A 17,384-nucleotide genomic window follows, 5' to 3' on the forward strand; every position below is an offset into this window, starting at 1 on the left:
TACCGCCGCTGCCGCTCCGACAGTCGCCACCGCGTCGCGCCGCGCTACCGCTCCTCCTCCTCTTCCTGCTTCTTCTTCTACGCTTTTTAAAGGGCTATTAAAAAAGAAACTAGGGCCACACTCTGAGGGAAATGACGGCCTCAGTTTGTTGAAGTCTGAGTGAAGAAACATCTCCTGCTCTGATCGTGGATCAGCTGCTTCAGCTGCAGGTGGAGGTCTACAGGAACTGACCTCAGATCAGCTACGGGTGGAGGTATACAAGAACTGACCTCAGATCAGCTGCAGGTGGAGGTCTACAGGAACTGACCTCAGATCAGCTTCAGGTGGAGGTATACAAGAACTGACCTCAGATCAGCTGCAGGTGGAGGTCTACTGGAACTGACCTCAGATCAGCTGCAGGTGGAGGTCTACAGGAACTGACATCAGATCAGCTGCAGGTGGAGGTATACAAGAACTGACCTCAGATTAGCTGCAGGTGGAGGTATACAAGAACTGACCACAGATCAGCTGCAGGTGGAGGTCTACAGGAACTGACCTCAGATCAGCTACAGGTGGAGGTCTGCAGGAACTGACATCAGATCAGCTGCAGGTGGAGGTATACAGAACTGACCTCAGATCAGCTGCAGGTGGAGGTATACAAGAACTGACCTCAGATCAGCTGCAGGTGGAGGTCTACAGGAACTGACCTCAGATCAGCTGCAGGTGGAGGTCTACAGGAACTGACATCAGATCAGCTACGGGTGGAGGTATACAAGAACTGACCTCAGATCAGCTGCAGGTGGAGGTCTACAGGAACTGACCTCAGATCAGCTTCAGGTGGGTATACAAGAACTGACCTCAGATCAGCTGCAGGTGGAGGTCTACTGGAACTGACCTCAGATCAGCTGCAGGTGGAGGTCTACAGGAACTGACATCAGATCAGCTGCAGGTGGAGGTATACAAGAACTGACCTCAGATCAGCTGCAGGTGGAGGTATAAGAACTGACCTCAGATCAGCTGCAGGTGGAGGTCTACAGGAACTGACCTCAGATCAGCTACAGGTGGAGGTCTGACCTCAGATCAGCTACAGGTGAAGGACAGGAACTGACTCAGCTACAGGTGAAGGTCTACAGGAACTGACCTCAGATCAGCTGCAGGTGGAGGTCTACAAGAACTGACCTTAGATCAGCTACAGGTAAAGGTCTTACAGGTAAATACATTTGGAGTAAATCAGTCACAGTAGCTTTATGAACCATTGAATGTTGTATGAATATATATATATATATGATATATGCCTCTATATATATATGTATAGGCATATATATTACATGTTTTATTAAAACATTAATAGTAAATAAATGTTTATTACAGCATTTACTAATGTTAATTAATGTAACCTCAATTTAAATGTTAAATGTTTTTTTATTTTTTTGTGAATACACTTAATCCTCATTTTTAAATTATTAAATTTAAATTTTTCTCATAAATAATAAATTAGCTTCTTTCTTTTTATCTCAGCAGGACTTCATGTTTTGTTTTTTGTTTTTTTCAAATGTCAAATATAAATCAAAATGGCTGACTCACTGAGATTATAACTACAATGCTGTTTGCTATTTCCTGTAACCACAGACTGAGACCACACGGGGGCAGCACAGTGTCATGATGCTCTCCAAGCAAACAGTCTTCACACGTGAAAACCAGGACAATCGCTGATTTTTAAAGGTGAATTTCAGGTTTTATGACAGTGAATGTCCTATGAAGTAATACTTGACTGTACCACTCACACACACAAAGTTGTTTTAATATCTTTGTGAGGACACATGATAGACCTAATGCATTCCCTAACCTTAAAACCAGGTCTTAACCCTGAAAAAGCCCTTTAAAGTTGTGGGGCTTAGACACAATGTCCTCACAAAGATAACCTTCACGTGTACATTAGCTACTGACCTAACCTTAATGTAACACTAACCACACAACATGTTACTGGGATTTGATTTTTGTCCCCATAAGGACGGCATGTCTCACACACACACATTTTCCCTCAGTATTTACTGTCATGTAAATACATTTTTTTTTAAAAGCAGCTGATAATTGTGTCATATAAACAAAAATAACTAAATATGTTGATTTGTCTAATTGTTGAATTTTTTTACAAAGACATCATCGTCATTTTCTGTGTCCAATGTGCAGTCAAAATTCTTTATTGACTATTCTGAAATTCTTTAATAACCCTGAAAATGATGTAAAACACACAGAAAAATGATGAAGAAATAAAGAAGAAGAGCTACAGTACCACTGACAGACACAGGGGGAGACAGAGAGCAGGACTGTAGCTAAATGTTGCTTAAACTGACACAAACAAAATGGTGGAAATGTCTCTTCTCTACGTGTTTGTTAAACAAGTGGTTTAGTCTCAGAGAGTTTACGTCAATATTCTGAAGAACAGAGACGTCTGTGGACGCACGGTCCTCACTAAAGACAATAAACCAGTATGTGTGTTTGTCTCCTCCTGTGGACACGCCCACAATGTGACTTTTACATGATTTAAACCTAATTTATAAACTCAGTGACTTTTTTTAAAAGAGGTGAATGATATTTTTATCACTTTAGCGCAGTACAATTATAGCAACTAAAGAGTGACAGAGTGAGGATCAGACTCAGAGATGAGTAGGTGAACACATGAGTGAACACATGAGTGAACACACTCAGGTTTCTGGATCATTTGAACAGATTTGTTTGTGTCTTTCAGATGCGACAGAGTTTCCAGTGTTTGGTTCTGCTACAGCGTCTTTGTCCCACAGTTTGGAATAAAGACGCTGGTTTATCTGAAGATCCACCGACGATACGCCACATGTCCAACGTCTCTGTCTCTGTGTCTGTCTCCAACACTGTGGGGGACAAAGGAGGAGCGAGGACAGAGAGAGGAGGAGCGAGCGATGAAGAAGACATTTAAAAGGAGGTGATGGAGGTTTTCAGCAGCAGATGCAGCTGTTTATTTTTCACACACCTGAGGAATCTGTTTTCTGCCATGGTGACCTTGTGAGGATGTCAGAGGTCAAAGATCGCTCAGGTGCTGCTGCCATGACGCGCTCGTGCTTCTTCTTCCTGATGATGATGATGATGATGATGATGAGTAACATGGCTTCAGCTCAGTTTAATGGATTTAACTGTGACGCTGGTTTTCACAGCAGATTTCCTGGTGAGAAACAAAAGCACTTAATGATGTAATGTTTTTAATTTTATTTTAAATCAGAAATTACAGATTAAAACTGGATTCATGCCTTAATCTGATTAAATTCACTTCATCTAGTGTATTATTTTCCATCCTGTTCACATTAACTCTCCAGTTTTGATTGTAAATGATAAACACCTGACTTGATGGTAGGTTGGTTGTTTTTGTTAAAGGTTAAAGGTCACAGGATGTGACCTCTTATATTTGTAAAGTTTTACAAATAAAAATGAGAGAAATGAGCACATAAATATTTTTCTTTTCCTGTTTATTTTTTCTTATTTGCCTTCAGGCCACCATAGTTTCTCCTCCATGTTTAAAGTGGAGCGTTGTATTCTGCGACCTCACAGATAGGTGGCAGTAAAAACTGCACTTTTACACAAAAAACAAAACAAATTTAAAGTCTTGTAACAAAGATATGATTGACGTGCGTTCATCTTTTTGTTCCCTCCCTCCTCCCTCCTCCTCCCTCCTTCCTCCTCTTCCCTCCTCCTCCCTCCTCCTCCCTCCTCGTGCAGGTGAGCGTGACATCAGTGTGTACTGTGGCGTTCAGACCATCACCGTAAAGATTAACTTCTGCCCGGTGATTTTCTCTGGTTACACTGTGGCAGATTTGGCTCTGAACAGTTTCCACGGCGACGCTCAGTGTCGAGGCTTCGTCAACAACAACACGTTTCCCACCGCTGTTGTTTTCAGCATCAGCCTCAGTTCACTGGAGGCCTGTGGTAACAGTCTGCTGGTAACACACACACACACACACACACACACAATTAAATTCAACTTTATTTATAACGCGCTGAATCATAACAAACATGATCTCAGGTCGGTACATAAACAACATCATCAAGAGCAGAGAAACCAACAATTCAGACAATGAACAAACACTAGGGGGCAGTGGAGAGAAAAAAAACTCTTTTAACAGAAGAAGAAATCCCTGACAGAACCAGAACCAGACTCAAAGATGTGCAGCAACTGCCAAGACAGGTTGTGGTGAAAGGAAAAATGGGGACAGAAGAGAGAGACCAGGAGCAGATAAACAGATTCTAAGTTTAACTCATGTCACTGATGACATGTTTATACTATGATGTAATTTATATATGCAGCAGCTAAACAATTAGCCTGATATAACTTTGATTATAGCATCATAGTAATGGTGATGATAATAATAATGATAGCCTCAAAAGTGGATCTGGATCCTGCAGCCTGACAGAGTTTATACCATTTTTGGTCCTCACAAAGTGACAAATACAAGAACACAAACACACAGGACTCCACATTTACTTCCATTCATTTAAACAGTTTAAACAAAGTCTCATCACTAACCTGAACCAGTTCTGTGCATGTGCATGCTTGTGTGTGTGTGTGTGTGCAGGTGAGTACAGTGTACGGACCAAACGTGTACGGGAACATGTCTGTGGTGCAGACTGGAAACGTGTCAGGTTACATTGACACTCCTGACCCTCCTGACATCATCAGTTATCTGCCCAGTCTGCTGTATAAGTTCAGCTGCACGTATCCTCTGGAGTATCTGGTCAATAACTCACAGCTGGCATCGTAAGTTTCTAACATTCATCAGTTTAAAAGCTGGAAACTCAATATTGTGTTTTCGAATGAGCTCAGAAGATCATTTATTTATTTATCTCATCATCACTTTCTCTAAAAGTGCAATAAAAAGTCAAATCTGTCGCTTATTTCACCTTTTTGCAAATCAAGTCATTCGTGACTGAGAGTCAGAGAATATTATAGGTCAAAGTTGACAAAGTGAACGTGTTACTTCATGTGTTCACAGCTCGTCTTCAGCTGTAACCATCAAGGACAACAATGGTACCTTTGAGAGCACGCTCAGTATGCTCCTATTTAACGTGAGTTTCATTCATTCATTCATTCATTCATTCATGAACTCTGAAGATTTTAATGACGACATTAACAGATTTATTTTCATGAAAATTGGGTTCATGAACCTGAATCATGGTTTTGTAAGTGAAGGATTTGTTACAATATTTCAGTTAATTTCACAGATTTATACTTTGTTAATGAACAAAAATCACATCTCATTCATTCAAACGTCTATTTTTTTTTTATGTATAAAAAGGTCAACACGGCAAATTGAGCACATTTTAATTTTAAAGTAACATAAATGATATTTTAAATTAAACTTCAATTCTATTTATTTCGCAGATAGTTGATAGTTAAATAATTCACATCATGAATGGTGCGAATAAAGAAGACAAATAATCTGACTTTTTCAAGAATAGTCCAATTTTTGGATGAATAAACTGACTCTGCAAAGAATAATCTGGCTCCCTGAAGAATAGGCTGACTATTTTAATAGTCCGACTAAAGAATAATCAAATTATTTGATGAATAATATGACTCTTTGAAGAATAACTCCAACTTTTGTACGACTCTCTTCAATCTGACTCTTTTAAGAATAGTCAAACTATTTGAGGAATAGTCAGACTATAGTCAGACAGACTTTTTGGAGAATAATCCAACTGTTAAATGAAAAGTCTGTCTCTCTGAAGAATAATATGATTCTTGGGCAATAATCCAACTGTTGGATGAATAATCTGACTCTGGTAAGAGAAGTCTGACTCTATGAAGAATAATTGGACTCTTTGTAAAATAATCTGGCTCTTTGAAGACATTTTTTTTTAGAATAGCATAATAAAACGTAGTTCTAATAATCTGCCTCTCTGCAGAATAATTTAAAACTTTTGGACGAATAATCCGACTCTCTTAAGAACAGCATGACGGTTTGAAGATGTTTTTTTGTTTTTTTTTTAGAATAGTCTGACTAAATAAATAAATAAATAATCTGGTGAGTCTGAAGATCAAAGACTGTTGAACCAGATTAAATAGGGCTAATCTCTGTGTGTTCAGGACTCGACGTACAGTCATCCTCTGTCTATTCCAGCGTCGGGACTCGCTCTGAAAACACGAGTGTTTGCCGCAGTCAAAGCAACAAACTTAGACAAAAGGTAACATTGATAACATTCACTCTTTAATCTTTGATTTAGCGACAGAATCACTGAAGCGCTCGTGTTACACGTCCAGAGTTAAAGCAAAGATTTCCCACCATGATCAAGTTTTTACAGATCTCTCATTCATGTGTTCATAATGTGAAAGGCTGCTTGTGTGTTTGTCTGCAGGTGGAACATCTTGATGGACGACTGTTACGCGACGCCCTCGGGGAATCCTAATGACCAACTCCGCTACGAGCTTTTCTTCGGGTAATGACGCCGATTCTGTCTCGACGCATAAAAGACGCTCATTTTCTTTTCAGCTGCTGGTGAATGTGCCACAGATACACATCTGTCATGCGTTCACGTATGTTCATGTGTTCACGTGTGTTCAGCTGCTACAAAGACCCACAGACGATCGTGTTTGAGAACGGCAGAAGTCAGATGGGACGTTTCTCCTTGGAGGTTTTCCGTTTCATCAAACACCGACACCAGAAACTGTCCACGGTGTTTTTACACTGCGTCACCAAACTGTGTCGAGCCGACGACTGCGTCACGCTGATGCCAGTGAGTGTCCGACAGTCATGACTCAGCGTTTTTTCCCTCCGACCTCAGTGACCACTGAAATACTCTGGTCATGTGATTGTCAGTTGTGTATGCGACGACGCCGACGTCAGCGGGAAGATGACAAGAGTCCAGATTATCCTGCAGCAGCAGCAGCAGCGTCGAGTAACGCCGTCATCACTGCTGGACCCATTGTCACCAGGAGTGGTACGAAGAATAATATGACTCTTTGAAGAATAATCTGACTCATAATAATCTGACTCTTTGATGAATAATCTGACTCATAATAATATGACTCTTTGAAGAATAACCTGACTCATAATAATCTGACTCTTTGATGAATAATCTGACTCAATAATATGACTCTTTGAAGAATAATCTGACTCTTTGATGAATAATCTGACTCATAATAATATAACTCTTTGAAGAATAATCTGACTCATAATAATCTGACTCATAATAATATGACTCTTTGAAGAATAACCTGACTCATAATAATCTGACTCTTGAAAGAATAATCTGACAAGATGATTTACTTCATACTTTGTTTATTTTTAGATGAAACTTCTGTCTACAACTCTCAGCTCGGTAAGAAGTTTTATACAATGTTACAAAGAACAGTTTTAAATATCATGTGTGACTCTAGACAATAGATACTTCCTTAAACAAAACACAGACACACAAAATCTTGTGCTTTTGTTGAACTTTGTAAATTTTTGTTCAAACCATCAGCGTCTGCAGACTCCTCCCACTCACTGAACCCAGTGACCAGCGCTCTGATCTCAGGTGTGGTCATTCTGGGCGGAGTCAGCGTGACCTTCTTCCTGATGTCACTCCACCTCCTGCACAAGTCCCGCCTCCCAGCGAGCTCTGCCTCAGGTGTTTGGAACAACAGCTTGACATGAACATGGATCATGAACCAAAGGTCAAAGTTCTGTCTGAGTTTTACTGACATTAAACGTGTTTGTATGATTTTTCCTCTGGTGTTTTTATTCACTTTCACATCTGTTTCCTCCATTTTAGATATTTTGGTAAAAAGAGAGATGTTATATGTTTTTATTTATATTTATCTATCAGCTGTTTAACATTTAAATTAACAATTAATGTGTGTTTTTACAACAGTTTATGGGGTCACATATATTCACATATTTTAATTCAATTCAAATCAATTTTATTTATATAGCGCCAGATCATAACATACATTATCTCAACATCATGGAGAGCAGAAAACAGTTCACACAATGCGCAGACAGTAGGCATCAGTGGAGACAAAAAACTCCCTTTTAACAGAAGAGGACAGAACCAGACTCAGAGATGTGTAGCATCTGCCCCGACCGGTTGTGGTGAAAGGAAAAAATGGGGGACAGAGGAGATGTGGGGGACAGAAAGGACAAGAGGGAGATGAGACCAGGACCAGGTATATAACAGTTGTATCAAGTTATAAGTTTATACAGCACAGTTAGGGTCAGTGATGATATGTTTAAGAAGCAGCAGAGACTGTTGATAAAAATTATACCGATATTTACTTTTTATTATAGCACAATAATAATGGTGATGATATGTATGATAATAATAATAGTAGCCTCGAAACTGGATCTGGATCCCGCAACCTGCAAGATGAGGACACACAGAGAGAGAGAGAGAGAGAGAGAGAGGAAGGAAAGACACAAACTCGGGAGAGAAAGAACAAGGTTAATGACGTATAATAAAGTCATATTCATACCCTGAGTGTGAGAGAGTGAGTTTGCATGCACCACAGGAAATTCCCCCAGCAGTCTAGGTCTATAGCAGCATAACTAAGAGATGGTCCAGGTTTCCCTGAACCAGCTCTAACTATAAGCTTTATCAAAATGGAAAGTGTTAAGTCTAACTTTAAATAAAGAGGGAGGCTCCGCCTCCCGAACTGTCATTCAGAGCTGGTTCCACAGACGAGGAGGAACCTGGTAACTGAAGGCTCTGCCTCCCATTCTGCTCTTACAGACTCTGGGAACCACAAGTAAACCTGTATTTTGGGACCTAAGAGATCTGTTAGGGTGATAGGGTAAGACTAGGTCTTTCAGGTATGAAGGGGCCTGATCATGAAGTGCTTTGATTTTAAATTGAATTCTTAACTGTACGGGGAGCCAGTGTAGAGAAGCTAACACTGGAGTGATATGGTCTCTCTTTCTAGTTCCTGTCAGAACAGAAACTTGAATGAACTGAAGGGTTCTAACAGACTTGTTGGAACATCCTGATAATAAGGAGTTACAGTAATCTAATCTAGATGTAACACAAGCATGAACTAGTTTTTCAGCGTCCAGGACAGAATGTTTCTAATATTTTACTTCATCCAGTCAGCTTGAAAGTTCAATTTAATCTCACTCACTCACTCACTCACTCACATATACAGGCATATGTGGTTTTTGGGGTCACTGTGTTTTTTCAGTGGTTTATGGGGTCACTGTGTTTTTCAGTGTTTTTGGGGTCACTGTGTTTTTCAGTGGTTTATGGGGTCACTGTGTTTTTTCAGTGGTTCATGGGGTCACTGTGTTTTTTCAGGGGTTTCTGGGGTCACATGTTACTTCATCCAATTAGCTTGAAAGTCATGTCAAAAAATTTAATTTGAGTCCCAGAAGACAAAAAAATTATTTTCCTCCACATCAGAGAAAAACATGGAGCTGCATCAGATCCGATGGTTTTATGAGAACCTACGACACAGCTATGCTGCAACGATGGATTCACACATTTCTCCCGGCTATCGTTCTACATGCGCATATGTTTTGGTTGTGTTTACCCACAATGCCCTGCCTTGTAGTCCACTTCCTGCATTTGGTTCACTTGAAGCAAACCAGAGTTCCATGACCATGACCATGAAAATAAAACAATAACAAGAGCAATACAACGTATTACATAAGAAAAGGCAAAGGAACACAGACTGTCATCCACAGTCAGTGTCAACAGTTAAAAATGTTTATACAGGAATTAAATATGTATATACAGGAGTTTAAAATGAATGTATATACAGAAGTTTAAAATGTATAACAAATAGGAGTTGTTTTCTGTGTTGTCCACATGGTGGCGCTGTTAAGAAAACATGTTGCCTCCTGAAACTGTGGTCTCTGGTTCTGCAGACTTCTCTCTGAAACACACCTGGGTGTAGTTCATAATTGTGTCCACCAGAGTGCGTCATTAAGACAACAGTTTGGACTCATGTTGGACAGAAACTCATTCACACTGTTTCTTCCTCCAGGATGGACCATGCTGGAGAGCAGAGGTCAAAACCTGGTCTCAGGAAGTGTAAGTATGGATTTACGAGAAATAACAACAGCTGATCATCAATTAACTGCACCTGTTTTGCACCTTCTCAGTTGCCTCCTGGCGTCTTCCTCTGAGAAGGGGGCTGGTCCGTTGGGGTCCAGCAGGGGGAGCATGCCCAGTTGTCTGTGGCACTCCTCTGTTAAATCAATTAAAGAAGATGTTCAGCTGGTGTCCAAAATCAGGTGATATTGGTGGGCTGGGTCTAGGTGCCTTTCCAGTGAGGGTTTTGGCCGTCTGAAGGACTTGTTTGGTTTTAATTTTGCTGAATTTTTGTTCTAGACTATTCTTATATTTGAGTTTGGCTTTCAGGACCTCAGGACTGTTCTGTTCGCTGTCTTCACTGCTGTCCAGTCCTCGAGCTTGAAGGCTTTGAGCTTCTCCCTCAGGCTTCGTCTCATCTGTGGTGTGATCCATGGTTTGGAGTTGGGATATTTCATTATTTTTTTTAACTGGTATGGTGGTCTGGATACAGAAGTTGATATAATCAGGGATGATGGAGACCCTGTTGTCTAATTCCTTATCAAAAATGTCCCAGGTGGTGCAGGCCAGACAACAAAGCTATTTTTAAGCTTCATCTTGTGACAACAGTATGACCCCTGTGCACCTGAAAGTGATAACCTATTTGTCTGTCCAGTCTTTCCAGAAAGAACCGTGGGACATAATTCACTGTCGTGAATTTCTGCCGCCACGATGTCCCCGAAGGCCCTACAGGCGGCAGCGAGCGTGTAGCAGGTCCACTTTGTTACAGAGGGATCGGACGTTTGCAGGACGATGGAGGGAAGAGGACATCTCATTAGCCTGTTACTGGGTCTGTGCTCCGGGGTTCGGACCAGGAGTTCAGACGAGACCTGTGTGCGTTATAGTGGTCGAACATGATGATGTCACATTTGTATCAAGTTCTAACAGAAGACTTCTGAGTCAGTGATGACGTGTTTATACAACTATGATGTCATTTGTATAAGCAGCAGCTAAAGGATTACACTGATATAACTTTAATGATATGAATGATGAAGAAAATGTTATTTGTCAAACATCATCCTTTCATCAGGAGGAGACTTAATGATTCATGTGGCACCTGCTAATGTGATGGATGGATGACTATCCTGCATGACGGGAGGGAGAGGGTGAGTCTCACACACACACACACACACACACACACAAAGGAAAATTCACTTTAAGTCTCATCAATAATGAAAGCAGAGAAACAGCAGAGTTCTCTGTGGTGAAGAACACACACACACACACATCTGCTCTGTGAGTGTTTGGACACAGCAGTGTCTCATGTCTCATGTCTTCATCACCAACATAAGAAGAACGTCCACACTTTGATTCATGTCACATATTTACTGTCAATAAAAGTAGACTTTTATATAAATGTTTATATAGACAATAAAGACACTTAAAGACAAAGACACACACAAAACACAACAAACTATTAAAATGTAATAAAATCAAACCTCAGCGGTTTCAGTTTCAGTTTCACCACAAAACTCTGAGACCATAAAAGACACAATCATTATCTGTCCTCAGACCAGAGACACACAACAACTGCCACACAAGAACAGACACACAAAAACAGAGACATAACAACAGACACACAACAACAGAGACACAACAGACACACAACGACAGAGACATAACAATAGAGACACAACAACAGAGACACAACAACTGCCACAAAACAACAGACACACAACAATAGAGACACAACAACAGACACACAGCAACAGAGACATAACAACAGAGACACAACAACTGCCACACAACAACAGACATACAACAACAAAGACACACAACAACAGAGACACAACAGACACACAACAACTGCCACACAACAGACACACAACAGAATTATATGTCTTCTGCTGCATGGACAAAATAAACACAGTCAACTGGAGACATTTATTATTACACAAGTGAGAGACATTTAATCTCATAACTCTCCATCTGTTCAACTGTCCAATTGTCCAAATTCCCGTCTGTCCATGTGACAGACGTCCGGCGTCTCAGTGTTGATGACGTCATCATTAAACATGTTTGATATTAAGAAGCTGCGACGTCATCAAACATCAGCTGTTTATATTCTGAAGTCACCTCATGGCCACGCCCCTTTTAAATGGGCGTCGTGTTTTGTTGAAGACGACCTGGGAAAATGATTTTTTATTCTTGTTTGAAATAAAGAATTAAACTAAAAACTAAAAAAAGTGGCAGCGCCCCCTGATGGTCATTCATTATTATGATTCTAACTGTACGTGAACACATGAAAGCACTGAGTGATTCTCTGTATGAACGTATGATCACAGACTAATGCACCACATGATTGTGTTTCCATTTCATCCTCTCATTCATAAATAATCACTTCCTGTTTCTTTCAACATTAATGCACGTTTTACAAGCAGCACTTATCATAAAATCTATATGTTGTCATGACGACTGTGAAGAACAGAGGAACTCTTGTGGTTAGTGACCGAGGAAGTAATAAATAAACAATAAACAACTCTGATTTATTGAATTATTTATTCTAACTTAAGCGACCTGGAGACACAGAGTTAGTTCATCTGTTGTCTCTGGACAGGTGAACAGCTCCTCCTCTCCTGAGGAACCAGCTCCCAGGGACAGTTCAGGAGGCGGAGCCAGCTCTCAGGGACAGGTCCTCTTGGATAAAGCTGCAGGATCCAGATCCACTTTCATTATTATTATTATTATACACAAAACATTTCAATAAACAGTTAAAAAGTCTAGAAGCATAAATAAATAAATATGAATCACTTCTCATGAATTAAAAAAACTACTATAAAAGCAGCAAGAGATAAAAATATAATAAAAAAGCAACTTCAGTTTAAGTTTGAGACGTTTTAAATGCAGTAAAATCTAATTCTTGATTCAGCAAATGAATGGGTTAAGAAAATAATCTGTGTTAATTGACAGAGAAAATCAAATGATCATTAACAGAATATTTCATCCTGTTCATATTTAATCTGAGACAGAGACAGGGACAGAGTCAGAGTCAGGGACAGGGACAGAGACAGGGACAGAGACAGAGTCTGCTGTTTCTGCTTCAGGCCAAACATTCACAGACGTCTGATTAAAGATTTATAAGCCGTTTTTAGATGTGTTCTCTGTCTTTCTTCTCCTTTGTGTGTCATCTGTCTCTGAGGGATTGACTGGGTTTTTGTCCTGGTCTGCAGTTATATATGTATGTATATTATATGTATATACATTTTATTGTTTTTATATCCATATCTTATGCCTTGTTTTCACTGCTGTATTTCTATTGCTTTGCACGGAGCATCTAGAACAAAAACAATTTCCCCCCGGGGATTGATAAAGTATTTTGATTCTGAATGATATATATATATATACATATATATATATATATATATATATATATATATATACATGTTCTGCTCGACTCTGCTGCTATAACAAGTTCCTTAGTGAAGGATCCATACAGTCTAATCTAATCTAATTTAAAAAATCTCCTTTTCATGAATGGTCTGTGACAACAAAACAACAAACAACAACAAACATAATATAATTTTATATGAATACAAAAACACTTTCTGTGACATAATGAGTGAGTGAGAGATGAATGAATGAATGAATGAGGGGGGAAACTTGCTCACAGACCGTCATTGTTCCTCTTCTCTCCGTCTGTTAGGACTCGAGAAAGACTGAGGAGTTGACCTCTGACCTCTGTGAGAGGAATGTGGCCTCTGCTGCCAGGGATGAAGAAAAGAGAGAGAGACAGACAGAGAGACAGATGCCACGCCCCGGCCTAGGTCCCGCCCTCCTTAGTGGGTTACCTGGCTGCCTGTGTGATACAGTGATCCATGCCGTGTTTTCCTCTCTGCTTCCTGGCTGACTGACAGACCTGCATCAGGACCAGATTATCACTTCTGTTTCCTGGATTCTTGCTCACACATTCCCGTCTTCTGACCAGCCCCGTGTTGGCACCATATCATATTTGTGGTGTAACTATAGAACTCCATGTCAGTATGAACACATGAAGATCAGTGTTCTAATGTGAACAGTTGGTCAAAAGATCAGATTGTGATCAGTTCTGTTTATTAATCTGATTTAGGCTTCAGTCTAAACACGGACTTCCAGGTTTAACCATGGCAGATAATCTGGTTTTATTAGAGATGCACTTAAGAGCAGCAGCAGCAGCAGCAGCAGCAGCAGCAGCAGCAGCAGCAGCTGTGAGTGAGTGAGTGAGTGAGTGAGTGAGTGGATGAGAACAGACATGTTTGAGCCGTCATGAATGTTGAGGTTAATCTGGTTAAAATTACTGCCAAATCAATCCAATTATGAAAATGTGTTTGAGTCAGAGACAAAGACGAGGACGAGGACATGGACGAGGACGTTTGAACAGATTTAACAGACGAACACTGAGTTTTAAAAACCTCATGCTTCACTCAGATGTGGTTTATTTTTTGTTGTGTTTGTCTTAATACTGTGAATAATCTGAGTCTAGATCTGAGTCCACGACGACGTCTGAGTCTAGATCTGAGTCCACGACGACGTCTTAGTCTAGATCTGAGTCCACGACGAAGTCTGAGTCTAGATCTGAGTCCACGACGACGTCTGAGTCTAGATCTGAGTCCACGACGACGTCTTAGTCTAGATCTGAGTCCACGACGAAGTCTGAGTCTAGATCTGGGGCCACAACGACATCTGAGTCTAGGTCTGAGGCCACGAGGACGTCTGAGTCTAGATCTCATGTGTTTATGTTTTTAAACTCACTCTGATCTAAAGAGTAAAAGTTGCAGAAAATCTAATTATTTCTTTATATGAAATATTTATATGCATATATACATATATATGTACAGTATATATGCATATATACATGAATACATGTATAGTGGATATAGTGGACCAAGGACGGAGCCCTGAGGAACACCATGAGTTTTTACAGCCACCGTGAACTCAACACTTCTTTTTGTACAAATACATTTATAAAGATTGTTAATTTAATTTTACAACATAGATGTGAAAATTCAGAATAAAAAACACATTTTTTATCACACAGCAATAAATAAATAAAGCAACATCAACACAAGTGTTTACAGGGACTACATGTCCTCCAGCACTTTCAGCTTCATTTACATTCACTCATTCACTCATTCATTCACCTTCGCATGTTCTTTGTCTTGAAAACTGGTTTTTGACTCAGAGCAGATTGTTATGGTAACGGCTGTGAATGTGGGCGTGGCTAAATGCAGAGCGTAATCTCATGTGTCCACCGCTGAGCGTCAACTGTGTGTTTGTTATTCATGTTATTCATTCATTCATGTTATTCATGCAGATGATGAAGATGATGATGACGGTCACTGCTGCTGCTCCACGGATTCTTTACGACTCTGTTCCTCTTCCTCTGTCCTTGTGTCTTCTGTCCCTCGTCTGCTCTGTTAAAACAAACATCTTCATCAGGTCTGTGTGGGGGCGGAGTCTGAAACTCTGTGAGGAGACACCTGTCTGTGAGGAGACACCTGTCTGTGAGGAGACACCTGTCTGTGAGGAGACACCTGTCTGTGAGCAGACACCTGTCTCTGAGGAACCACTGTGAGGAGACACCTGTGAGGAGACACCTGTCTCTGAGGAACCACTGTGAGGAGACACCTGTCTGTGAGGAGACAGAGACATAAAGACAGAGATCATTGTTGAGTTGTTGACGTCTGTCTCTTCTTCTTCTCCTCGGTTTAAATGAGATGATTAGTTGTGGAAAGTTCTACAGAGAAGAACGAGATCAGTACGACACAAGTCTTCAGGACAGAGAGGAAACTTGGACTAATGATTATTGATCAGCAGTGGAGCTGCTGTCCATTAAGAGGAGCGTCCGTCGTCTGTCTCACAGGATCATCATGATATTAGACAAAGATTTAATTCTCTGTTTGTTTCACTGAAATAAAACACACATCAACATGTTTGTCCAAATCATCTACACTGAATCTCTCAACGTCACTGTGTGTCCCTGTGTTTCCATCGCAGTCTGGTTCAGTCTGGAATAGTACAGTCCTGGTCAGGCTTGTGTTTCCACTGAGAACAGTGTCTGTACGTGGTAGGCAGAGTGTGGGCGGAGTGTGGGCAGGGTGTCGGCAGAATGTGGGCGGAGTGTAGGCAGTGCCTGATGTCATAACGGTGAGACGTCAACAGACATGTACATATTTACACCTATCGTTATTCTGTCACCCAGTCAGCTGACTGACGTGGGCGGAACCGGTCTAGCTCTCTCTCTCTCTCTCTCTCTCTCTATATATATATATATATATATATATATATATATATATATGAGCAGCTAATGTGAAGCAGCTAATCTTTAGCAGTTATCTGAAGCCCTGACCTCAGACCTCAGTTTTTATCTTAAGAACCACATCCTCACATCTGATGTGGTCCATCTGAGTCAAAGTGTCTCACTGAACAGTGTGTCTTTGTGTCATAGCAACAACAGTCATCCTTATCTCTGTCCCACAGGAGTCCCTCAAGGCTCTGTACTGGGGCCTCTTCTCTTTTCTATAAACAGAAAAATTCTCCCTGGAGTCCAATTATCTTTGTGCATGACTTTTCATGTTCTTGTTATACAGACGACACTCAACTACACGTGTAATCCCGACGAGATTATGCCACAAATCTCAGCCTGTCTCTCATCCACATCTATTATGTTTACATTATTATATGATTGGTGCATAAAACAACCACCAGGGGGCGACTCTGCTGATTTACATTGTAATGTTTACTGATTATTTTAAAATGTTTGTACCTGTCGTCCTCTCCTCCACCTCTGTGTAGCGCCACATACAGGCCTGGGAAATGTATGACATCATGTGTCAAACTGGTGGCCCTCGATTACATGTGGCCCCCCGCCCACCACTGTGCGAGGTGATGGAATAGAGACAGAATATAAGACTAAATGTATTTGCCGGCAATATTTTTATATTTTATATTTTATTACACACTATTGTATTACACTCAACGTGAAATTACATATATTTAAGCTGTTTTTATCACAATTATCCTCGTCATTATTTGGTAAATTTTCTATTTAATTCATTTTATATCAAAACAAGCACTTTTACTTTACAATTCTGTCTAATATCATAATAAATATCTTGACCACCGGCTACTAAATATTTGTTTTTTTCCACTTTTTTTTCTCTGTGTCGCCCTGCTTGACCAGACTAGATGTTCATTGGCCCCCAGGTCATTTGAGTTTGACACCCCTGGTGTAGATGATGTCATTCCTGTTGTAAATGTAAATGGTTGAGTTTTCAAATGTCTCAGTCAGTGTGGACACAGGTCACAGAAACTGCTGTGTGTGTGTGTGTGTGTGTGTGTGTGTGTGTGTGTCTTCT

At 40.4% G+C, this 17,384-nt stretch overlaps 1 protein-coding gene and 1 long non-coding RNA gene across 4 annotated transcripts; both read left to right on the forward strand.

The window, feature by feature from the left end:
• Positions 1-97: 97 nt before the first annotated feature.
• LOC122761652 lies at positions 98-2,933 on the forward strand. Of its 3 annotated transcripts, none has more exons than XR_006358601.1 (4): positions 98-551; positions 1,099-1,189; positions 1,609-1,701; positions 2,729-2,933. It is a non-coding gene; the product is annotated as an uncharacterized LOC122761652 (long non-coding RNA). The 3 variants fall into 3 exon arrangements; XR_006358603.1 differs by having other exon boundaries at positions 98-437; XR_006358602.1 differs by lacking the exon at positions 98-551 and adding an exon at positions 980-1,040.
• A 1-nt stretch (position 2,934) lies between these two features.
• Positions 2,935-7,709, forward strand: LOC122761651 (zona pellucida-like domain-containing protein 1). The gene is made up of 10 exons (XM_044016863.1): positions 2,935-3,178; positions 3,727-3,947; positions 4,581-4,762; positions 4,998-5,070; positions 6,092-6,189; positions 6,361-6,441; positions 6,567-6,738; positions 6,822-6,942; positions 7,294-7,323; positions 7,468-7,709. The coding sequence occupies exons 1-10, from the start codon at positions 2,962-2,964 to the stop codon at positions 7,638-7,640; spliced, it is 1,368 nt and encodes a 455-aa protein (XP_043872798.1). The 5' UTR covers positions 2,935-2,961; the 3' UTR covers positions 7,641-7,709.
• The last annotated feature ends 9,675 nt before the right edge of the window (positions 7,710-17,384 follow it).

The sequence above is a fragment of the Solea senegalensis genome, unplaced genomic scaffold (genome assembly GCF_019176455.1).
Source record: "Solea senegalensis isolate Sse05_10M unplaced genomic scaffold, IFAPA_SoseM_1 scf7180000014855, whole genome shotgun sequence".
In the NCBI taxonomy this organism is placed as follows: Eukaryota; Metazoa; Chordata; class Actinopteri; order Pleuronectiformes; family Soleidae; genus Solea; species Solea senegalensis.

Excerpts from the sequence above, each read along its gene's own strand:
- LOC122761651 (XM_044016863.1), top strand. The coding sequence starts at position 2,962 with ATGCAGCTGTTTATTTTTCACACACCTGAGGAATCTGTTTTCTGCCAT. Across the intron at positions 6,190-6,360 it reads GCAACAAACTTAGACAAAAG|GTGGAACATCTTGATGGACG; the intron begins GTAACATTGATA and ends GTTTGTCTGCAG. Across the intron at positions 7,324-7,467 it reads TGTCTACAACTCTCAGCTCG|CGTCTGCAGACTCCTCCCAC; the intron begins GTAAGAAGTTTT and ends TCAAACCATCAG.